General features: G+C 34.4%; 1 protein-coding gene across 1 annotated transcript in view; it reads left to right on the top strand.

The window, feature by feature from the left end:
- The window catches only part of Klhl13 (kelch like family member 13), a 178,271-nt gene that overhangs the window by 40,775 nt on the left and 110,927 nt on the right, over positions 1-26,569 (top strand). The window contains exon 2 of the mRNA XM_026413623.2: positions 24,291-24,364. Within this exon, the coding sequence (XP_026269408.1) occupies positions 24,315-24,364 (50 nt within the window). The 5' untranslated portion in view covers positions 24,291-24,314. The remainder of the gene's footprint in view (positions 1-24,290; positions 24,365-26,569) is intronic.

Genomic DNA, 26,569 nt, shown 5'->3' on the forward strand with positions numbered 1-26,569 from the left:
AAAGCAGTAGTTGATGGTTGACCTTAAGATAAAATTATTTATATCAGTATAAGCAATAGTGGGCTAAAGTCAGATTCAAAGGGCTAAGGAGGTAATATTGTGTACAGAGAGTTTTTATAATCAAATGGTCTTAGGTTAGATTCTTGGTTCTTATTTCTGACTGTTTTGAGATTAAATAAGCATTTTTCTCTTTTTTTCATGCATTAATGATACTTTATAGTGTATTTCATTGTGGCATATTTTTACATGAATATAAAATAATTTGATCAATTTCACTCCCAATACCTTCCCTTACCCACTCCTCCCTCCCCTTGACCCTCTTCCCCTACCCTAATGGTCTCCCTTCTACTTTCATATAAGATGAAACAGATGGTACTTGTCTTTCTGAGTCTGGTTTATTTCACTTAACATGATGCTCTCCAGTTCCATCTATTTTCTTGCAAATTATATAATTTCATTTTTCTTTATGGCTGAATAAAACTTTTCTTTATACAGTTTTGAAATGAACCAAGGTTTCCATGATTCCATGATGTGGTTATTGTGAATCATGATGCAATAAACATGGGTATGCATATATCATTATAGTGTGCTGACTATAATTCTCTTAGGTAGATTCCAAGGATCAGAATAGCTGGATCATTACCATATATTAATTTTATTTTATTTTTTTGAGAAACCTCCATGCTGATTTCCATGATAGCTGCACTAATTTATATTTTCACCAATTTATATTTTTCCTGCATCTTCCCCAGCATTTATTGTTAAACAAGTAATTTTAAAGATCTTTTGGTCTCAGAGTCCTCCTTTGTGTCCTCCTATCCCATTGCCTACCTTCAAGGTTATTGAGAATCACTGAAAATATACACACTTTTTGCTTAATACAGTAATTGGCAAGTAATTAATGTTTATCAAATGCCTACTAACTTATGACTAGTCCTTCACTATGATGTACATGTAGCAGCTGTTGGTAAATTATAAATTGGGACATTATAGCCTTTTCTGAGGATCATCACTTCAGTTAGTGACACCATCTTTATTAAGCACCAATGATGTGATATTTTTAAACTCCTTTCATTCATCCAATTAGTTAATAAAATTTGTTACTTCCTCCTATCCCATTGCCACTATTTTGTTTTCAGACCATCCTATCACATGTTTAGACTACTATGAGCACCTGCAAATAGTTCTCCCAACCACGCTTTTCACTTCCCTTTTTATCTTTCACACTATGGTTGATGCTCCACAGCTCCTATGGCCTGATTTTGATACTATCATCTATGGTTCCCAACCCTTTACACTTCTATTATAGTAAACTTATCCTAAGGTAAAAGTCATATGGAAAAGACAAGATAAATACTTGATTCTTTCCCTTTCACTATCCATTTCTAAGGGAATGATTTGGTACTTTAGTGCCCTTCATAGATGATCCATCATGATTCAAAACCAGCCTTGGCAAAAGCGAGGCACTAAATAACTCAGTGAAATCTTGTCTCTAAATAAAATACAAAATAGGGCTGGAGATGTGGCTCAGTGGTTGAGTGCTCCTGAGTTCAATTCCCAATAACCCTACACCCCAAAAAGATGATTCTAACATCATTATGAACTCACACATTTAAACATTTCTGGCATGTTTAAATCTATTGCAGTTACTATCTTATTAATGCCCCAATTAGTCCATATTTGGCCAACAAAAGCTTATAGAAATTGGCTTCAGTGTCACATTGCTGCAGTAGCCTTTGATGGCTTCATTACTTTCTGTTATGACAAGATATTTCAGTCTCATACCTTTTCTGCTCCAGACCCCATAGTCAGCCATTTAAAAAGAGTCGTCCTTCATTTTCTTGGGGGTGGTAGTGTTTACATATCATAATATAGGTGGTGTTGTTCTAGGCTTGTTATTAAAGCCTTTCACTGTTACAGATCTACATATTTTTAAGGTACAATATATCAAGGGTTCTTATTGGAGCTGGGGCAGGGGATATAGCTCAATGGTAGAAAACTTGCCCAGCATGTGTAAAGCCCTGTGTTAGATCCCAGTGTCACAAAGAAAGTTCTCATTTACAATTCCACTTCAAATTTAAAGCTACAGTGTTTTAAATGAACTTCAATGATACTTCATTGATTATTTTGTTTACCATTCATACACAACAACCCTGATAATAATACCAACACTGCTAACACCAACATGATTACTAAAAGCAACTTAATATTTGTACAGGTAACCTTTTTCTCTTAAGGTGTATCTCACTAGAAATGTACAGTTAAATTGTTGTTTTAAGATAATTTGAAATATAAATCAGTATTATGTATCACTAACAGGATACAGAGCAGAGTCCATTTATTTAATCTTACTTTTGATTTTTACAGTTGGGTTTTAAATTTAATTTTGATTTTGAATTAGATATTATATTTACTTACATAGTTCCAAAGTCAAATCTACAAAAGACAATCTATTCAAAGAAGTCAAACTACTACCCCTCTCCTTTTCTCTTAAAGATAATAGTCCATCTTGCCCTTTTAAAAGTAAACAATAGCATATTGTATGTACTATTTTCCACTGAATTTTTTCATCAGAATATATTTTGGAGATATTTCTCATTCTGTTTTGGAGATGTTTAATACTCCATTGTGTGTAAGTATTTTAGTTTATTCAACCTGTCCTCTATGATGAACTGCTTCTCCTTTGCAAATAGTGCTGCAATGAATGGCCTTGTAGATAAAACAAGATCTCATTGGATCCCTAAGATAATTTATAGTATAAATGAAACTTTAGAACTTCCTGTGTAGTCTAGTTTTGAAAAGTGAAATACTGGGTGGTGACTTAATGCCTGTATGATTGGCCTATTCATGGTTGTGTACATTTTGATGGCAGAGGAAGCAGCCTTTGTCTCTGCCTTTTAAAATTATTTGCTAAAGATTTTTACTCATTTCCCTCATTTGATTTTGGAGGTAGCTTGCCCCTTTCTGCTTCAATGAAAGACCATAAAGATTATAGTCTTAATTCAGCAAAAACCCAGGATGGCCATGAGCTTATCAATGCCAACATATTTACATGGCCTCTTGTTGTAATTCCTTTTCCCACATATATTGTGAGAAGAAAAATTTTCAAATATTTTTACCCCCCTTTTACTCTGCCTTTTTTATTGCACAATTTTATTTCATGATTTTCCCTTCTTGTTTTCTTTAAAGATTTTTATAGTTGTAGGTGAACAGAATGCTTATTTTTTGTGGTACTGAGGATTGAACCCAGTGCCTCACACATGCTAGGCAAGAGCTCTGCCACTGAGCTACAGCCCTAGCCCTTTCCCCTTCCTTTTCCCCTGCCTTTTTTCATTTCATAATTTTTAACCACTTCCATAAAAGCTTTTTAAAGAAAGCTGTTGTTTGTCCTTGCTAGAGTTACTAGAGGATTGAATCCAAGTGACTCTGAACTCTTGTTCCTGTTGGTAATGGCAGAGTGGGTTCCTGTCTGTGCAGGGTTTCAAAGTTTCTCAGCTGGCTTGCTGACCCCCTTTCTGTAGTCTAAAGAAAAGGGACTAACTGTTCAAGTGCCAGTCCTGAACTTTGAAAGGAAGTTCTAAATGTTGTCCTGTGCTGTCAGTATATTTTAGCCTTGATATATAAGCTCAGTGTAATCCAAGTTTAATCTCAACCTCCAATGCCTCTTGAAAAAGAGTGTCACAAATAACAGTAGTGGTTTAAAAGTAAATCATATTTCAATACATACTATAAATGTAATTAATAAAAATCTCTATAATTCTATTAACCTGGAGGAACATGGGGAAAAATTAATGTAATATAGGCTGAAAGAATCATACACTAATAATTATATACTAAATGAATTTGAAAGTGGGATAAAACTAAAGAAAATAGAGAATGAAAAGTACAAAAAGGAAAAGGAAAAAAGTAAAAAAATGGAAGAAGAGAGGGAGGGGAAATGAGTTAAAATAGAGTGAAGTGGTAATAGAAGTTGGAGCCCATGTGGAATGGTTGTATATAGGAGAGACTAGTTAGACATTAATATCATTCAGTTAATATGTTAATTATCACTCAGAGGTTCATATTAATTATTTCAGAAGTTTTTAAAATAGTCTTTTGTGTCTGACATTTCAACTTTTAGAAAGTGTTAGCTATGAGGAAGACTTTAAAATGTAAATCACCTTCCATTTCAGCTCTGCCCCAGGCCAGCCAAACTTGTTAGGTAACTTTGTATGCAGAATTAGACCCCTTCCTTGCCTGACCACCTCCTCTGGAATAGGTATGGTAAATTGCTTTTGTCTTTCAAAATGGCTTTGTTGTTTGTCTTGAGTGAAAGTGGAGTCTGTCTGAGGAATTGACCAATACCTTCACCTGGAGCCTCTTATTCAGAATCCCTGTCAACAAGTGCTAAACTTGCAGGGGTGCTTTTGGGACTTTACCTGCTCAGATCCAGACCCCTGCCCCCTGACTTTATCTCACAGATCAGTCTGTCAAATTCCAAAGGAAGTGGCCTTTGTTCTTCCTCACTCTGAGAGCCCTAGCAGGGTCAAAGTCTTTTGTGCTCAGAATGAGGCTGTTTGGGCATCAAACATCCAATGAAAAGTACTTGCCTAAGGCTTGTTTGGTCTTGAATATTCAAAAAACAAGTATACCAAGTACTAGGACCTAAGGGGGGAAAAGTGATCTCTGAAAAACCCTGGTAAACTGCTGGAGTTCCCAGTCGGCTTAGTGCATCTCAGCTCAGATCACCTCTGCTAGAAGATTCAGGTAACTCTGTTGAGGATTACTAGTTCTCTCTCTATCTGGGGACTCCAGGCTTTCTCCCTATAAGCACAGCCCAGTTTTTCTGAGTTTGTGTTCGGCTCTAGTTGTAGATATGTTGATTAGTGACCATTTTTCTTAATCTTGGTAGGAAAGTGTCTTTATTCTTGAAGAGGGACTGCTTCCACTCCTCCACTGAGCCACAGCTTGGTGGACACTGCCTCAGTCTGTTGTCCTTATTAATTCTTTATTCTAGGAACCAACACTTTTTTCCCCTGAATACTATTTTACCGAGTTGCCACCCTGCTTTCCCATCCCCTACCCCCAGTTTCTCTACATCACTTTGCTGCTGCAGAACTGCTGACTTAATTCAGTCTTGGAAAACTGCTGCAGCTCTGAAGATTCCTCTGAGCTGCCATCTTGTTATCTCCACTCATTACATTTTTGAGCACTAGTCCCAGCCCTGAGGTTGTAGAAGACTTTGGGGGAAATTGTAATAAGTTCTTAAGATTTTGAGTTCAGATTGTTTTGTAAATGTCTTTATAAAAATTTCAGGGTTCTTTTTTAGATGTACATGACAGCAGAATCCATTTTGACATAATTATAAAGGATGGAATATATTTGATTCTAGTTAGGATTCCCATGCTTATGGATGTGCATGATGGTGGGATTCACTGTGTTGATTTCATATATGTACATGGGAAAATTATGTCAGATTCATTCTACTGTCTTTCCTTTTCCTATCTCTCCTCCTTTCCCTCCATTCCCCATCATCTAATCTACTGAACTTCTATTCTTTCCTTCACCCCCCTCAGCCTTATTATGGGTTAGCTTCCTCATTGTCTTTATGTTCTATTTCTGTTCTGCAGGAACCAAATCTGTAAATCACAGTCCATACAATCATGCATCATGGTGGTGAGGTTAATTTATGAAACAAGATGCCATGATCCAACTTTCAGGCCTTTGCTTAGATAAAACCTTGGCTTTAGAACAAATGATATGGCAAACCATAAAAGATTCCTTCATTTAATGTTTTTTGATTAATTGACAAACTCTGGGGCTAAATGTACTCCATAAGATGATTCTAGTGTGGCTATAAAAGATTATGTGAAAGACAGAGCTACCCATACTTCCTTTCCTGCCATCTTTCATTTTGATAAATTTGCTAAGATTATTTGTTTTGGACCAAGAACAACTGTTATCTTTATCTTCACTTCATGTTTGCACTCCCTTGAATCCCTTGCATAATAAAGGACAGTGACCTGGTTAGTAATATAGAGATTTATGTTGGAAAGATTAATACCTGATCAATGGACTATTAACAGGCGTGATTTTTTGTTTGTTTTTAACCAAACAGGGTCCTGGAAATGCAAATTTAAGACTTAACAGACTATTTTCAATATCAGGTCAAAAGTCTGACTTTTAAACCTAGCAAATATTGAATATAAGCTTCTTTTATGTGCCCATATGTTTATATGCATACAGATTAAGTGCATGGTACTAAATTGACATATGGAAAATTAGCCCAAAATGCCTTTTTGATTCATATGACTTTAGTAAATCTGTAATAAGTAAGTTAAACTTGTTTGTAATGTGTTTAAAATATAGTAACTCATTTTTCTGGCCTGCTAACTAATTAGGATACAGGATATTTGTTTCTGAATATTCAAGATACAGGTGTTCAATGTTTTCTATATAAAGCAATTTCTTCAGACCTTTTTGGCAAAACAAACAAACAAACAGAAAACAAACTAAAACCAAAAATAAAATTTAAAATGTTAACTATGCTTGATTTTTGTGAATAATTTAAAGATAGCTACTAAAATGAGTAAATAAGTATATAGGACAGGCATTTTTGATTCTTAAAAATGTAGTTTTTTAAAATAGCTTTGATTTTACAAGAAAACTTTAGTTCAGAGCTAGAAATCTTAGGTGTTTCATCCGTCAGAAATTTTTTTAAATAAGTATATAATGTTTACATTTATATATGACCTTCATGGTTTGTCTAAAATATTAATTCAATAAATTTGGACAGTCACAAGTGAGCCTATACTTTCTTTGTTCCAGTCAATGAAAATAATAAATGATTTTAAATGCTAATAATCTATGTATCATTTATGTTTCTGATTTCTGGAATTACTTCATTTGATATTCTTTTTTTATTAGTTGTTCAAAACATTACATAGCTCTTGACATATCATATTTCATACATTTGATTCAAGTGGGTTATGAACTCCCATTTTTACCCCAAATACAGATTGCAGAACCACATTGGTTACACATCCACGTTTTTACATACTGCCATACTAGTGTATGTTGTATTCTGCTGCCTTTCCTATCCTCTACTATCCCCCCTCCCCTCCCCTCCCCTCTTCTCTCTCTACCCCATCTACTGTAATTTATTTCTCTCCCTTGTTTTTTTTCCCTTTCCCCTCATTTCCTCTTATATGTAATTTTGTATAACCCTGAGGGTCTCCTTCCATTTCCATGCAATTTCCCTTCTCTCTCCCTTTCCCTCCCACCTCTTGTCCCTGTTTAATGTTAATCTTCTTCTCATGCTCTTCCTCCCTACTCTGTCCTTAGTTGCTCTCCTTATATCAAAGAAGACATTTGGCATTTGTTTTTTAGGGATTGACAAGCTTCACTTAGCATAATCTGCTCTAGTGCCATCCATTTCCCTGCAAATGTCATGGTTTTGTCTTTTTTTAGTGCTGAGTAATACTCCATTGTGTATAAATGCCACATTTTTTTATCCATTCATCTATTGAAGGGCATCTAGGTTGGTTCCACAGTCTACCTATTGTGAATTGTGCTGCTATGAACATCAATGTAGCAGTGTCCCTGTAGCATGCTCTTATTAGGTCTTTAGGGAATAGACCGAGAAGGGGAATAGCTGGGTCAAATGGTGGTTCCATTCCCAGCTTTCCAAGGAATCTCCATACTGCTTTCCAAATTGGCTGCACCAATTTGCAGTCCCACCAGCAATGTACAAGTGTACCCTTTTCCCCCACATCCTCGCCAGCACTTGTTGTTTGACTTCATAATGGCTGCCAATTTCACTGGAGTGAGATGGTATCTTAGGGTGGTTTTGATTTGCATTTCTCTGACTGCTAGAGATGGTGAGCTTTTTTTCAAGTACTTGTTGATTGTTTGTATGTCCTCCTCTGAGAAGAGTTTGTTCAGTTTGTTGGCCCAATTAGACAGACGAAAGAAATTAAAGGCATAAAAATAGGAAAAGAAGAACTTAAATTATCACTATTTGTGGATGACATGATTCTATACCTAGCAGACCTGAAAGGGTCTACAAAGAAACTACTAGAGCTAATAAATGAATTCAGCAAAGTGGCAGGATATAAAATCAACATGCATAAATCAAAGGCATTCCTGTATATCAGCGACAAATCTTCTGAAATGGAAATGATGACAACCACCCCATTCACAATATCCTCAAAAAAATAAAATAAAATAAAATACTTGGGAATCAATCTAACAAAAGAGGTGAAAGATTTATACAATGAAAACTACAGAACCCTAAAGAGAGAAATAGAAGAAGATCTTAGAAGATGGAAAAAATATACCCTGTTCATGGATAGGCAGAACTAAACATCATCAAAATGGCGATTTTACCAAAAGTTCCCTATAGGTTTAATGCAATGCCAATCAAAATCCCAATGGCATTTCTTGTAGAAATAGATAAAGCAATCATGAAATTCATATGGAAAAATAAAAGACCCAGAATAACAAAATCAATTCTAAGCAGGAAGAGTGAATCAGGCAGTATAGCGATACCAGACTTCAAACTATACTACAGAGCAATAGTAACAAAAACAGCATGGTACTGGTACCAAAACAGGCAGGTGGGCCAATGGTACAGGATAGAGGACACAGAAACCAATCCACAAAACTACAACCATCTTATATTTGATAAAGGGGCTAAAAGCATGCAATGGAGGAAGGATAGCATCTTCAACAAATGGTGCTGGGAAAACTGGAAATCCATATGCAACAAAATGAATCTGAATCCCTTTCTCTTGCCATGCACAAAAGTTAACTCAAAATGGATCAAGGAGCTTGATATCAAAACAGAGACTCTGCGTCTGATAGAAGAGAAAGTTGGCTATGATCTACATACTGTGGGGTCGGGCTCCAAATTCCTTAATAGGACACCCATAGCCCAAGAGTTAAAAACAAGAATCAACAAATGGGACTCACTCAAACTAAAAAGTTTTTTTCTCAGCAAGAGAAACAATAAGAGAGGTAAATAGGGAGCCTACATCCTGGGAACAAATTTTTACTCCTCACACTTCAAAAATAGAGCCCTAATATCCAGATATACAAAGAATTAATTTGATAATGAGGTAAAATTGTGGAATTTTTGTTTGTATTTTTGTGGTTAGTTGATCATAAAATCCTAGCAGTACTTTGAGAAATTAGACATCAGTCTGTCTATACCTTCATTTAATAACTTTAAATGCTATTCAAGTAGTTTACTTCCTTTAATTTTACAATTTCCTTGTTAGAAAAGGTTCATGTTGACATTCAGGCTCTAAATTTGTGATTGTTAAATATAAAATTGTGCTAATTTACACTCCCACCAACAGTGTGAAATTGATGTTAATAAGCCTTAGTAAAAGCAGATTAAAAGCATGTTTATAATTCTCTATAAACTAACTTTAGTTGCTCTGCTAATCTGGAGTTTAAAATGAGTTTATATAGTGTTGTTTATAGAACAACTCAAGTAATTTCCATTTATGGTTCTATATGTGCCGTACAAGCTGTCTGGATTTTATTATTCTAACCAGCAAGGTGCTTCATTGCTTTCTTGAAATGTTAAATAGATTTTTTTTTTGCCATCTTGTCAAAAGTCTAGTAATGCTTAAATTTAGTAATGCTTATTAAATTCTAAAAGATTGAAAGTAACTTTTAAAGTGCATTTGGAAGTAAGGATCCAACAGTTTGGCAGTGATTGGATCACACTTAATAAAGGTTACAAAGAACTGGCCTAAAGAACAAAGATTTTGTGTTTTATTAAGATAATTTCTTATTGTTTCATAACTGGATAAAATAATTGGTTATCAGTAAATAATATATAAAGATTTTATGTTATTCTTTAAAAAAGATAATTTCTTGTGTTTTTTGCTGGTTTTATTGTGCTTTTAACATTTAAAAGAAAATTAAGTCATATAAGTTTTAAGATGTATTAAAATCTTCATTTGTTGTATAAAGTCTCTTGGTTTGTTTTTAAATTTTTTACAATAATGTCATACATTTTATTGACACAAATGATCTAAAGATTTAAAAATCTGACATTCTACATATAACACTGTTAATTGTGATTGTTGTGTAGGTAACAATTTTTTTAATTGTTTTTTTCTCAAATTGTTTTATTAAGTTACTAAATTCTCTAATCATAATGCCTTCTCTATTGCTGTAGTTATTATTTTTGTGAGAAGTATCTGTAGTAAATAAGGATGAAATAATTGGTCATCAATAAATGAAACATAAAAATGCCATCTCAAGATAAATTTAAAATTAAAGATTTTAATATAGGATATGTATAGGGATGGCTATTTTAAAAATGTGTTTTCTCAATTAATCTGCTTATATTATGTTGTGACTTAGTTTACAAAGTAGGTTTAAGTGCATATGGATGTTCTTATTTGATGGAATGACATTAATTCTTGTCAAAGTTTTTACAGTTTTGTAAAATGTATCTAAATTCTAAATATGCTTTCTACACAGATGGTGATTTATCTTGATACAGACAAGTTGCTTTTCTTTGGGTAAAGATGATAAAATGAAAAAGATTGTGTTTATTAGTTCAAATCTTATGTAAAAATGGGATTGCTTTGCTCTTATTGGTGTTTTGTGTTTTTCTGGCCTAAGAATTCATGTTTCTAAAAACCTTCTGTTGTGTACAATTGGCTAAAGAGGGGCCTTCTGTTACTGACTTAAACTGTTGATGTGGGACCACTCAGATGACAGAATGGCAGAAAGTTCCTGCAATGTAGAGGTCAAGATGTTTTGGCAAATCATCCACAGTCTTCAGATGACATCTTTTAGAGACAGAAGGGAAAATAATGTGGAGTCACTTGTTAAACCCCACCAAAAATATAAACATCTGGGAGGTAATAGAGAGTTCTTACACAAACATTGAAGTCCTTCCCTTAGGCAGAGCTATTATTTCAGAATTTGCCTCCTTTAAGAATAAATATCTGATCTCTGTGTTTACTAGTCAGATAACATGGAAGCCAGATGAATTGGGGGATCCCCCTCCCACAGAATTAGGAAGATGCAGATGCTAGTCCCAGGAAGTCTCAGTGTGAAAAGGCAGGCTCCAGGCACTTGGAGGAAGTCAAAACCTGTGAAATTCCTCTGTGCTAGGATGACTCTAATGTAAATCCTGTTGTAAAGCTGTGAAATTCTGTCTTTTGTCCTAATGCATCTTTTCCCCCTTTAAAAGTTTTCCTCTGCCTTTTCTGAGATGAAGCTTTTGGAAACTATGAGGTTCCTGGCTTTTAATAAAACCTAATTTCCAGAGAGAGAGGGGAGAGGGGAGAGGGAGAAGCTGTATTGCCTGTGTTGTCCTAGAACTCTTGGGCTCAAGTGATTCTCCTGCCTTACCCATCCTAGTGGCTGAGAATACAGGCATGTGTCATCACACCATGTCAAAACTGGTTTTAATTGCTATTTTTAATTTAATTAGGCCGTGTGAATTATGACGGAAAGAGATGTTATGCAGCATTGTATTGTTTGAAAAGTAAATACTTTTTAGTGTAATGTTGAAGAATATGAGGAGTCAGTTTAAAAATAAATTCCAGTATACCTTAAAGATTGTTCTTCATTCATATTGATCTAAATTGTTTGGGGGAATGATATTTTTTTTCTTTTTGAATAAGTGCTATAGTCAATGGTAAACAAATATTTTTATGTCTTTCTATTGCTTAGATGTGGCTTAGTGTTTAGAGAATGAACTTTAGATTTTATCTATACAGTAAGTTAAAAAACCAGAATCCTTCAAATTCGAGGCCTCTTGTGTGAATAAAAGAAAGTGATTCAATTTTGTACTTTTATTACACTAGAAGTATATCATGTTATAAAAATGCTAGCTTGCATCTAGAATTCAAGAATCACTTGGAACTTCATAATATTCCATTATAGTAGAGATGTAGACATTTTTGTTTTAAGATAGCATATGAATCTCATTTTGCTTGAATAAACAGATTTCTGGTAAGGTGATTACTGTAACATAAAACCACTTAAGAATTTTATCCTTTAGAACATGGAGGACAAATTGAATTATGGCCTGCTAGCATGGAGATAAAGGAAAAAAACAACCTGCACCTGCTTGCTTAATTACCCCAAATTGGAAACTTGGATACATGAATCCCCTTAGTTACTTTTACCTCTAAAATACTCACCACATTTTTATTTATCTCCCCTCAATTTCTCTATTGATTTCAGCTTAAAATTTTTCTATAAGCTCTTTCCTTTTTTCTCACTCATTGTCTTTCTTGTTTGCCATGTTTTTTTCATGGCAAAATAGTATTTTGCATGACTAGTAGGACCTGAGAGATGCCTTATTTATTTTGAGCATAAAAATGTTAAAAAGAACAATAATGGATGCCACTAATGTGTCTTTGGTATGGCTGTGGATTTTCTCTCAATTTCTTTCTACACATATATATACACACACACACAATTGAGTTTGAATATTTTTATGCTTATTCTTTGTTGTCATTCTTCTTCTATGAAAGGTCTGTTCAATAATTTTTCACTGGGCTTCTCACACTTATAGAATTGTAACCTTTATTTTAAACCAGCAAACTTATAAACCATTTTTCTTTATGGACTTTGAGGTTTGTGTCAGACCTTAGATTATATTTGTTCCCCATTAAAATATTCTTTATTTTCTACTACTTTTTCAGTTCCACCTTATGCAAATATTTAATGTCTTTAATGTGTATTTGTAGTACAGTTAGGATTTTAACCACCCCCTACCATAGCCAGCTTCTCCTAAACCAGTTTTTAAAAAGTTCATATTTATCCCTACTGATTTCAAGTGCCATATTCATGATTTAGTTAATAACTATCTGTATTTGGATATATTTTTAGTTAATAACTGTCTGTATTTGGATGTATTTTTAGATATGTTTTATCAAGATCCTTGTTTGTTACCACACTAGGGTTACATTGTTAGAGTTACTATACCTTAATAGTATGTTTTAATAGCAATTGAGAAAAATTTCACCCTTACTTTTCTTTTTTAAACTTTGTGAACAATTTTTATATGTTCAATTTTCTCAATGAACTATAGGTTCAGCATAGAAAATCTTCACCCCTCCACAATTCTGACCCTTTGTGGATTTGATTAGAATTGCATTGAATTTATATACGATGTTAATTTTGTCAGAAAATTACATCTTTATGATTTTTGGTGGGTACTGTGGATTGAACCTGGGGGCACATAACCACTTGAGCCACATCCCCAGCCGTTTTTTCTTTTCTTTTTTTTTTCATATATTTTATTTTAGAGACAGGATCTTGCTGAGTTGCTTAGGGCCTCACCAAATTGCTAAGGCTGGCTTTGAACTCACAATCCTCATGCCACAGCCTTCTGAGCTGCTGGGATTAGAGGTGTGCTCCACCATGCCCAGCCACATCTTTATGATTTTGAGTTTGTCCTTGGATATGGTATGTATCCATTTTCCAGGTCCTATATTCTTTTATGTTCTTCAGCAAAGTTTTATTTTCAACATATATTTTGAAACTTATTTCTAGATATTCTACAAATTTTGCTGCTTTGGGGGGATGTTTTTTTTTCCCCACTACATTTAGAAAGTGATACTAGTGTAATATAAAAAATCCTTGTCTATATGGAGTTGATATTCTTGTAATGGGCCTTTCACTTTGCAAATTTTTCAGTCAATTCTTTTTAACTTTCTATAAGAACTATAATATTAGCTATTAATCATTAGTTCCAGGACTGCCATCCATGATGGTGCAGCAGAAAATCCTTTGGGAACTTGTTAGAATGTAAATTCTCTGGACCCATCCCTTACTAACTGAATGAGAAACTCTGCATAGCAATTTGTGTTTTAGCACTTCTCTCAGGGATTCTGATGTATGCTTAAGTTTGTGGGCCACTGATATAAATAATTTTTATTTTTTGTTACCTATAATTAACTTCTCAAATCTATTTTTTTTCTTGCAATATATGCATATAACAGGACTCTGGATTATGTAGAATGAACATTGACTAAATAGGCTGGGACAAATTGCTAACTTCCAAGAGTAATATAGGGAGGGAAATCACATGATATGTGATTAATTCCTTAATTAGATGAATGGGGGAACAGATGGGAGCAGGGAGGAAGAGAGAAAAATATTAAGAATAACAGGATTAAAAGAGATAGTATGGGGGCTGGGGTTGCGGCTCAGTGGTGGAGTGCTTGCCTAGCATGTGTGAGGCACTGGGCTCAATTCTCAGCACCACATATAATTATAAAAAATAAAGGTCCATCAACAATTAAAAAATTTTAAAAAAAGAGACAGTACAGTGTCACTTACATAGGTAAGTAAGGGTTCTAGCACTATGAAAATGCAATAAATGAAATCAGCTATGCCTGCATTTGGCACTCAATAAATGTTAGGTGAAGTTTAGTACTTACAATAAGAAAGCAGCAACTATTATAAAATCAGATAAAATTACATGAATACAAGGGGCAGTAATTTCAACATCAGTAAAAACGGCCAATTGCAGTGATGACCCAAGCCAACAAGAAACTCCAAAAGCATTCCTGATGCCTATTATGAGTGACAATATGACAGGGAGTACTGAAGAATCTTGTTGAGAAACATGGAGTGATATTACTGCAAAAAGCAGTGGGACAGCATGTATATGGTGTGTATTTATAGCAATTGAGAACAGGATGGTAGTAAGTACATGATGATGACATAAGCAGATTGCTTCAGTGACTGTAGCCAGAAAATGGAAAGTACTGAGAAAAGTATATCAGCCACCCTGGCACCCCACGAAGAAAAGGGAGAATCTTATGGAACGTGGGAGTCCAGTGGTTTTGATGGGAGTTAGGCCTAGACATGCCTATTATTGCACCTCTCTGGTCCCACTGTTTGGAGTATAAGATGCTGGTTACCAGGCAGGCTGATCATTTGCTTAAAAGATTATGTTTTGAAACCATCTTCAGGTGCACTCTTTAGTATACTGCAACTGTTGAATTTTATAGTGTTACAGTTAGAGTGCTTATATTGAAGCATATCACATGACTGTATTCATTTTTAGATTTACTATATGTGGGAGACCAACCTCCCATGTGACTGAATTAACTGCCCTGCTGGGCGATGTGGCATCAAAGGCGGCAGCCGTGCTGCTAGACTGCCCTGTACTTCAAGGGTTCTAGTAACCATGTCTTCCTGTAGAGGCGTGTCTCTCCACAACCCCAGGGACCCAATCACCTCACCTGTCCTTGCAACCCTGTCCCTCTTGACCTTCATTGGGCGGGATTTTTCCCGGAATTTAGAGTTCTCCAATAAAAGCCCATTCCCAAGCATGCTTGCGCATGCGCTCTCTCTCATTAGCCTCTTGTGTAGATCCTCGCTCCCCTGTTGGGGAGCTTGAGGCAGAGAGCAAGAGGAGCCGTCATGTAAAGGTAAATTGTGTGTCTGTTTCGTTTCTAACTCCCTGAGAATTTCCCTTGAGTGACTGAACAGTTAGTCTTCTGTGCTGGACGTGGATGAAAACTGTAGGGAAAAATCACCACCCAGTGCAACAGTCAGTGTTCTGCTGTTTTAGGTAAAGACTGCCTCAGTGCCACAGGTGGTAGGGAAACGTAAGCTAAATGACTCTATAACACTCTGTGACATTAAAAAATATCAACATTTGTCTAATGAACCCCTAAGAACACAATTCTGTTTCTTAAACTTCTGATTGTGTAATTTCAAGATGGTTTTGAATTTTTAGTGGTGCTGCTATATATAACTTGACTCGGAGGAGTGCAATTATGTGCAATTTTTCTGGATTTTGCAGTTTTTCGATTTTTGTAGTGCTTAGCATTTTTCAATAATCCTTTCTGCCAGCTTTCTTTTCTTATCACAGTACTTATCAAAATTTTACTTGAAGACAGACTATAATAGAAACCCTAAAATTTCTTTTATATAATATCAGTTTGGTTTATAAGCAGGGCTTACCTTATGTGGTATGAAATAGGTTACTGATATCACAAACCTCATTACTTTTAAAGCTATTGATTCTTATAGAAGGAAAGAGTGATACAGTAAGTTTTAATTAAATGTTAAATCATAAACTGGAACCTCTATTTGAAATATTATCTGTATGATAGGTGCTTGACAAATATTAGATTGGCGAATTACTGAAATCCTCATGAGCAAAATTACTTGAACTTATGCAAGATATCTAACTATCAGAAGCAGTTTTGTCAGTTTTATTTCTGGTGAGCTAAGTAGAATATTTTGAGGGTGAAACTGCAATTAGGTCTTTGTCAGTTGTGTGCTCTGAGTAATGATTAATTTCCCTTTTATTCATGAGGATATCATGTCCAGGGAGAAGTGTGTCTTTTTAATTATAATGCTTCCAGGTTATACTTTAGTCATGTCTTTTTTTTCATTGAAAACTCTTTTTAAAATATGCTGGCCTTTAGGTGTCATGTTTTGTCTGCTTACCTACATAATCCCTATTTTAGTGTAGAGAGATTGTTTCTACTTTTAATTTCTTTTTAAATAAAATATTTTAAGCACAAAGCAGAGTACAGTAGCCACCATTTGGCCATGTAGAACTTTATCTTTTTGCCATTTTTGTTCCAGATCCTTAACAAAAAAGGATACAGGTGAGGCAACCTTCACAATTGAATTCTTCTCCCTTCTTTCTTGAGGCAACTACTATCCCAAACTTATTGTTTATCATTCTCATGGCTCTCTTTTTATTTATTTTTAATTTGTTCTTTTTAGATATAGTTTTTCGACAGTTTGAAATGCACATACACATATGCCATGCACATATGTGTGTATGGAGGGGAAAATGAGGATTGTTGGAGAGAGGGAGGATTATGTGCTTTTGAAATGTATGTAAATGCTATTGTACTTTTTAGTTTACATTTTATTTAGTGTCATGCTTTTTAAATATACTTGTTCCATATCTCCCCTTATGAAACAATTAAAATGTTAATTACTTCCACCTTATATCTCATTTCAACTATCATCCATTTCTCTGTTCTTTATAAAAGAAAGCTTCTTTTTACATTTAAAAAATTTTTAATTTGTTATTATATGTGACAATAGAATTTTTTTGACATATCTTACATACATGGAGTATAACTTCCCATTTTTGTTGTTGTACATGATATGGAGTTATATCGGTTGCATATTCATATATGAATATAAGAAAGTTATGTCCAATTCATTCTACTGTCTTTCCCATTCCCATCCCCCTCTCTTCCCCTCACTCCCCCATCCAATCCAGTGAACCTTCACCTCCCACTCCTGCCTATTGTGAGTCAGCATCTGCATATCAGAAATAATATTCAGCCTTTGTTTCTTTGGGATTGGCTTATTTCACTTAGCATGATAATCTCTAGTTCCATCCATTTACCAGCAAATGGCCATACTTTCATTCTTTTTTTTTTTTTTTGGTGGTGCTGGGGATTGAACCCAGTGCAAGGCAAACACTCTACCAACTGAGCTATATTCCTAGCCCCATAATTTATGTAGTTTCTTTCCTTTTCTCTCATTCATTCTTTTTTTTTAATATTTATTTATTTTTTTTAGTTTTTCAGCGGACACAACATCTTTGTATGTGGTGCTGAGGATCGAACCCGGGCCGCACGCATGCCAGGCGAGCGCGCTACCGCTTGAGCCACATCCCCAGCTCCCCTCTCATTCATTCTTGGACCAACCTTAGTCATCCTTCTTCTTTGTCATTCCACATAACCCACTTTTTTAAAAAAATTAATTTGTTCTAATTAGTTATACGTGATAGTAGAATGCATTTTGATACATTGTACTTTTAACAAGATCTATAGTGGTCCCTATATAACCAAAGTGAATTGTCATTTCTCAATTCTTAATCTCTCAGCACCATCGGACACACTCATTTACTCCTTTCTTTTTTTATATTAACTTTATTTTATTTATTTTATTTTTATGTGGTGCTGAGAATCGAACCCAGTGCCTCACACATGCTATGCAACTCATTTATGCCTTTCTTCATATAACACTTTATTTTGTCTTCTAGGATACCATACCTTCTTAAGTTTTCTCTTTCATGGCCACTCCTTATTTCTTCTGCCATATCCTCTTTCTTTTATTAATTTCAAAATAATTTGTATAGAAAATATACAATGAAAAGTACACATTTTCCCCTAACCCATATTCCTCTCAGAAATAAAAGATATAAACAGACTTTGTGTGTATGTGTGTGTCTGTTTGTATGTATTTCATAGATGAACACAGTGCTTTCATTTAGATAGGATTTATTTATTTCAAAATTATGTGTATTTCATTTATGTGCTTCTTTTTTATATTATGTGCTCACTTTTATTGTTTTTACTAATTAATTTGTGTGTAAATTAAAAGTATTAGCCCTTTGTTTATCATGTATATTGTGAACATTATTTCCTAGTTTATCAATTTCTTTTGGATTTTGATATATTTGAAGTATAGACATTTAGATTTTCTGTAATTAGATTTCTGGTTTTGGAGTGCTTGTTAGCCTTCTCTACAGGATAATTATAAAAAATTCATTTGAGTTTTCTTTGGGTATTATTTTAGATTCATATTTTTGACCTTTAAGTAAAAAATCCTTTAGGAATTTGTTTTAAGGTGAGAAGGAAAGTAATATACTACCTTATGCCTTTAAAAATAAAAAAATCCTTTTTTAAAAACCAAACAAACAACAAAGCAAAGGTTATCCAGTTGTCCCTCAATAATTTATTTAATCATTTTTTCCTTTAGTCATTTGAACGTCCATACTTACAATAAAATTTTTGTATTTGAATTTCTCACAAGAGCTTGAAAAAATTTATGATTTATTTTTTCAAAACACTATTGTGATTCCTCCTTATTGATACTGAAACTACTCTTTTAAAAAGGTCACTACTCATTTATAATTGTCAAGTCAAGTAGCTGTACCTTACTTGGTCTCAGCTAAACTTGAAACTGTTGGATAATTTTAAACTACTCTTCTTTAGCTTTTTTTAAAAATTTATTTATTAAATACACAACAGTGGAATGCATTACAATCCTTATTACACATATAGAGCACAATTTTTCATATCTCTGTATATAAAGTATGTTCATGCCAACTTATGCCACTATACATGTACTCTTTTTTTTGCATTACAATTCTTAGTACACATATATACCAAGATTTTTCATCTCTCTGTATGTAAATAAGGAATGTTGGCCCCAAATTCAAATTTTCATACATGTATTTTGTATGATGACCATCACATTCCACCATCCTTGCTAATCCCCTTCCCCCTCCCTTTCCCTCCCACCCCTCTTCCCTATCTAGAATTAGGAGGATTAGATTAATTCTTAGCTTTTTATCTCATAATTCCCTTAATTTTTTCATTACCTATTCTCCCTATCTCTTTCTTGCTATAGTGTCTCCCTCTGTTTCATTGGAATTCTGCCTTCTCAGGGCAAAAACACTCTTGATAATACTTCCCAATCTCATCACTTGACTGCCTAGTGTGTCCTTTGTTAGATTAAATATATCTACATCAAATTTTATTCTCCTTTCAATGTTTTTCCTTCCTCTCTATATCCTGTTATTTGATATCATCCCCATTACCTAAATAGATTTTATGATTTTATCTTTGATGTCTCCTTAACCCTGTAATATTTGTCAGTGATCTTTTAGTCAGTAAATACTAATTCTCCTTTGCCTGTCCCATAGTCCTTGTCTGGGCTCTTAGCTCATACCTTGACTCTGGAAGTAGTTTCTTAACTGGTGTTCATACTTTTCTTTCTAATCAACCCCCATATTGAGGCCAGTATGAATGTTCAAATATCTCTATCTATCTATATACTTGATCAATCTATTTAATATATAAAAATATTTTTATTTTTATATATTGTATACATACTATTTTATATAAATATATGCATATATTTAATAATCTGGTTTTTAAATTGGTTTAAGTTAAATCCCACTTAAATTTGTTTATATGTGTTTACTTATTTTCCCTTCTTAATTCCATTAAAGTGAGAATAAGAAAATGGAAAAACTCATGAACACAAAAAGAACAGAAGTTGAAGCATTGAGTCATGTGAAGTTCAAACTAATTTTTACTTAGAGCAAAGAAGTTACCATTTCAATATCTCATTTTACATGAAAGTGTAAGAAAGGCCAACTAATTCTTGCAATAAAATTCTTAATATCTCAAAACTTGGAGTCACCAACTCTGGGAAATAGGAATATGTCATGAGTTTGAAACATGGTTTATTTGTTAGAAGTCTTCATAGTAAGTGGCTGGAGTCCCATGTCCTACCACCCCATATCCTACTGTTCAGGAGACTAGAAGTTTTGCTATCTGGAAAGTTTCAGAGGGACAGCCCAAGTCTTAGAGATCCAGGTGCAGCAGGAGTATTAGTTGAAACAAGGAAATTGCATAGGTCTATTGTAGGGATCCAGTTTGATCCAGTTTGACATGACTACATCCATCTTGGTTGTAATTGCCATTTTGCATGCTAAGTGACCCAGACATGCATCCCAAGCCCTATAGGACAAAATGAGTCATTAAAATTGTTAGCTAAGTGAGTTGTGCTAGCCACTGATGCTGGGAGTATTTCATAACTGATGTTGAACATGTTAATAGTTTTTGAGGAAGGCCAGATGCATTCCAGTTGGGTATGGCTCACCTTGGTCTATCTTAGCATATAAACTAACCCCCTTCCACCTACCTTGAGGTATGGGAATACAAATGCCTTGCTGCTGCCTAAGAAATGCTTCTGTCTATAAGTTTCCAAAAATTGCACCTGGTGCAATCCTGCCTATTTCTTAGGTTTTATGCCAACTCTGTTTTTGGTGGCCCATTCTCATATGTTGGATTTTTTTCCCCAAACATCTATTTTGTGCTACTGTAACAAAATACCTGAGACTGGCAAATTTATAAAGAAAGAAGTTTATTCTTCCTAGTTCATTCAGTAGGCAGAAGGACCAAGATCAAGGGGCCAGCATCTGATAAGGGCATTTTTGCTGCATCATCCTTTGGTGGAAGGTGGAGTGGAGGGGGAGGGGGAAGAGGGAGGGAGGGAGGGAGGGAGGGAGGGAGGGAGGGAGGGAGAGAGAGAGAGGGAGGGAGGGAGGGAGGGGGGGAGAGAATGAGAATGAATACATATGTGTAAAAGATGGACAAACTTGTCCTTTTATAAGGAACCCACTCCCACAATAATGACATTAATCCATTCATGAGGGTGGTGCCATGCCCCCTTAGGCCAAATACCTCCTATTAGACCCCAGCTTCCATCATTGCCATATTGGGGATCAAGTTTCCACCATAACACATTTAGAGAGACATAAAACATAGCAGAGATTAAGAGAAAGTTTGCATGCCTAAGTTTGGGAATATATGCTTCATGCTAGATTCAGTTAGTGAAACCGAATATGGATTACTTAATTTTATATTATTAGATTCCTAGTAGTAATCTCGATATAGTTGGTTTTCCCCTTTTCCATATTTCCTAAATGTGAATACTAAAGAAAATAAAAAGGGGCTGGGGATGTGGCTCAAGCGGTAGCGCGCTCGCCTGGCATGCGTGCGGCCCGGGTTCGATCCTCAGCACCACATACCAACAAAGATGTTGTGTCCTCCGAAAACTAAAAAATAAATATTAAAAATTCTCTCTCTCTCTTTCTCTCTCTCTAAAAATAAAGTTCTCACTGTGTCAAAATTCTCTCATCACTTAAGCCTTTTTTTAAAGATAGGAGAAAGAGAGAGAAAGTTTTTAATATTTATTTCTCAGTTTTCAGTGGACACAACATCTTTATTTTATTTTTTATGTGGTGCTGAGGATCGAACCCAGCGCCCCACACATGCCAGATGAGTGCATTACCACTTGAGCCACATCCCCAGTCCCAATTAAGCCTTTTTTGAAAGGGCAATCTAAGGTCAGTAAATTTCAAGATGCTTTAAAAATTTTCATTTTGTTTGGCTACCTGATTTCTTATAATAACAGGATTATAATCAGATATGATAGCTCAAATAAATATGAATTCTATATTGTCATTGCATTTATTTCCTTTTTAGAGTTATGGAGACCCCCCAAATAAGAGTACTTTCTCTCCTTCTACTACTTTTCCTTAAAGTAAGGGCTGGAGATAATGAAGAATCCCCCTGGCTTACTTAATTATTTGAAGTCTGCATAGCTTTATAGCAAACAGTTTTATGAATGAAATAATTGCATTTAATATATTTTTATCTTACCAATAGAAGTTGATTTTATTTACGAGGAATAGTTAAGTAAAATATACATTTGCTTCCTGGTATACTTGAAATAAATAGGATAAATATATAAAATATACTTTACCTTTGCAATGCAATTTATTGGTATTGCTGGAAAGAAATATATTTTATACAGGTCAGTTTACCAACACTCACCTGCTCTTTTCCCATAAAAACAACCACCAATTCTGTCCAGGCGAAGAAAAATAACATTATTGCTCACTATTTTATGTCTTTAAGGATATAACATATTATAACTTTCTAGTCTGTATTTTGTGCATCTACTTCTAAAATTGTGGCCTCCATTTTTGGGCTTTTCAGACCTCCCCATGTCTCCCTGGTAACAAGAAAATTAGTGTTGTTTTTGTATCTACTTGGCAAATAGTTGCCTCAATTCTTTCCTGGTAATTTCTCTTGTCTAATCCAGCTTTCCAGACTCCTCAGGCCTTCTGTTTCTTTGTTTAATCTAACTTCCTCTATACTTGGTTGAATTTCCATGGATACTTGTTAATTAATGACTTTACATGAAATTTAGTCATTCTATTAATGATGCACAATTGAGTGAATCATATATAGACTATTTTGCTTTTATAAAAGATTAAGTTTCTTTTTTTAACATTTTTTCCTGCTTTTATTTATCCATTGGGCATCTGCAGGCCCAATACATAGTGCTTTTAGCAAAAGCAGCTTCTAATTTAGTTATAATTGTAAGTGTCTATGTCGTCTTTTATTTCTTGTTTTTAGATATACAAGACAGTAGGGTGTATTTTGACATAGTATGTACATGGAGTATAACTCATTCCAATTTGGATCCCATTCTTGTGGTTGAACATCATGTGGAGTTTCACTAGTCGTGTATTCATATATGAGTATAGGAAAGTTATGTCTGATCCATTCTACTGTCTTTCCTTTTCCTCACCCCCTCCCTTCCCTTCCTTACCCTTTGTCTAATTCAATGAACTTCTATTCTTCCCTTCCCCTCCATTTTTGTGTGTCAGCATCTACATATCAGGGAGAACATTCAGCCTTCGATTTCTTTGGGGTTGGTTTATTTCACTCAGTATGATAGTTTCTAGTTCCATCAATTTCCTGGCAAATGCCATAAATTCAGTTTTCTTTATGGCTGAGTAATAATCCATTGTGTATATATACCACATTTTCTTTATCCATCCATCTGTTGAAGAGCACCTAGGTTGGTTCCATATCTTAGCTATTGTGAATTGAGCTGCTGTAAACATTGATGTGGCCCTGTCTCTATAGTATGCTGATTTTAAGTCCTTTGGGTATATGCCAACAGTGATTCCATTCTAAGTTTTCTTTTATTATTATTATTATTATTATTTGTTTTAATAGTTATACATGACAGTAGACTGCACTTATATACTTTGATGTATCATACATAGATGGGATATAATTTCTAATTTTTCTGAGTATACATATTGTAGAATCACATTGGTCATACAGTCACATATATACATACAGTAATAATGTCTGTTTCATTCTACTATTTTTCTTATCCCCACATCCTTTTCCTTCCCCTCCTTTCACTTCCCTCTACCTAATCTAGGGGGGTATTATTATTATTATTATTATTATTTACATTATAATTCTTAATACACATAAGTACCATGCTTTTTGTATTTCTGTTTTTATATTAAGTATGTTGACATGCAATTCAAGTCTTCATATGAATTCAAGATAGGGAAGAGGGGTGGGAGGGAAAGGGAGGGGGTAGGGGAGTAACAAGGATGGTGGAATATGATGGTCACCATTCTAAGGAATCTTCATACTGCTTTTCATAGTGGTTGCACCAACTTGCAGTCCTACCAGCAAAGTATGAGTGAACCTTTTCCCCACATCCTCACCAATATTTACTGTTGATAATTGCCATTCTGATGGAATGAGTTTCTTAATTTTTGTAAGATGTAATATGGGCATTAGGTACCAGAACACACATTTTGCCTTTAAATTAACCTCGAAATATACGAAAACATTAAAAATAGCAAATTTTGGAAGTTATAGTATTGACTTTCATAATAAATATTGGCTTCTTTTCCTTCTGAACAGGTCATTATCCAACTTTTAGAGGTGATGGATCATCTGCATAGAGGGGAATTGGTTGCTGCAATACTTCATAACCGGTATATTTATGGAAACAAGTTACCTTATTTATATAATGTCTGTCCTATCTATACTCAATGAATATTTGTTAAATACCTAGAATAGAATAAGAAGCATTTGCTGTATGAATGAATAACAGCATGATTGAGAAATAAAGAAATAGAATGAAGGGGATGTTAGTGACTATGTCTGGAGCTAATGAAAAATAGAGAATATAACTAGAAAACACAATTGGTATAAATTGTGAACCCCTAGAATACAGTCAGTGGAGATATTGATCTGAACTTTCAGTTTTAAAAGCATATCTGTGAATAACTATAGGTATCTATAATTTAAGAAAAGTCTCCACCAACCTATTTTAAAATAGGATTGTCCTGTGATTGCATGTACATTTCTGTTACTAAAAATCCAGTTAAATGCATCTCATGGAATTCCTATGAGACATTTAGAACTTCCTACATCAATTTAAAATTTTAAATTCATGGTTTAAAGAAACATAAACATTGAGATAAAATGTTAAATATCTACCTTTTAAAATTATTTCTTCACATTTGTTTCTTCTTTTTATTGGATTATTTATATTTATCTTGTTAATTTGTCTAGTATATTCTTTTTTTAAAAAAAAAACCTATAACCTTGTTTTTCAGAAGTAAAGGAATTTCTCTTATTCTTGATAATTGATTGTACAGTTTGGATGAGCTATTTAAAATAGTATGTTTGAATTGTCTGTGTTCTGGCTCTGCTGCTTATGAGCAATGTAAGGCTTCAGGAAGTTTTTTTTAAATACCTTTATTTTATTTGTTTTTATTTTTATGTGGTTCCAGGGATTGAACCCAGTGCCTCATGCATGCTAGGCAAGAGCTCTACCACCGAGCCACAACCCCAGCCCCAGGAAGTTTCTTAATGTTCTGTACCTCAAATTTCTCATCTTTGAAATGGGGTCAAAAATAGTACCTATACTGCAAGAATGTTGTGAAAATTAAATAAGTGTAACTTTGGGTATGTGTGTGTGTGTGTGTGTGTGTGTTTGTGTAGAGAGTGTATGAGGGAGTGATATATAAGTGCTAGTATTATTGAAATGTAAATGTGGGATTTAAATTATGTAAAAATATTGTTTATTCATATACCACATAATGCCATTTCCATCAATAGACTGCATATACAACAGAAGTTTCATAGAATTATAACGGAGCTAAAAATTCTTATTGTCTAATGATGTAGCCATCCTAACATTATAGAACAATTCATTGCTCACATTTTTGGTGATGCTGGTATAAGTATACCGATTGTTCTGCCTGTTGTATAAAAGTACAACACATACACCGGGCACGGTAGCACATGTCTATAATCCCAGTGGCTTGGGAGGCTGAGGCAGGAGGATCAAAAGTTCAAAGCCAGCCTCAGCAAAAGCGAGGCACTAAGAAATTCAGTGAGACCCTGGCTTTAAATAAATACAAAATAGGGCTGGGGATGTGGCTCAGTGGTTGAGTGCCCCTGCATTCTATCCCTAGTACCCTCCCCCCAAAAAAAGTACAGCACAATTATGCATGGAATAAGGTACTTGATAATTATAGTAAATGACAAATTTACTGGTTTATGAATGTACTGTACTTATTAGTTTGAAGTGCACTACTTCTCATATTTAAAGTATACTATAAAATAGTATATTGTTATGCTGTCAGCCAACTCACACATAATCTGTTTACCATGACTCTTGATTGCATCAAGAGGCTATGTCAAATGATTGACTTATAGCGGCTAGTTTTGTGTAAATACAAACTATGTTGTGAATACAATGACAAAATCACCCAGTGATGCATTTCACAGAATATATCTCCATCATTAAGTGATGTGTGACTGTGTTTGTGTTTCTGAATTGTGAGGTACTTTAAATGCAGGTGTATTATAAAAGAAAGATAAGATGGGAAAGGTTGAGATAGGAATGTAGCATAAATAAGGTCACTGTTATCTGGCAAATACCACAGAATGCATTTTTATCTAATAATCACATTAAAGAAATATATAAAAGGTACTTGTTTGTTGAAGTGGTAATATCATCTGAGCAAAGGTGGGATACTGAGCTTTGTAGGAGCTCTAAGATAGACTTTCTCAAAGATACAGAAAATAAAATCATAACAGGGATGATGTGTGACCATGTTGGGTAAAAAGATAAAGGAGGAGTAGATGAGGAGATATTGATTTCATTGCTGCATGTGTCAGTAGTA

Source organism: Urocitellus parryii, chromosome X, assembly GCF_045843805.1.
Source record: "Urocitellus parryii isolate mUroPar1 chromosome X, mUroPar1.hap1, whole genome shotgun sequence".
In the NCBI taxonomy this organism is placed as follows: Eukaryota; Metazoa; Chordata; class Mammalia; order Rodentia; family Sciuridae; genus Urocitellus; species Urocitellus parryii.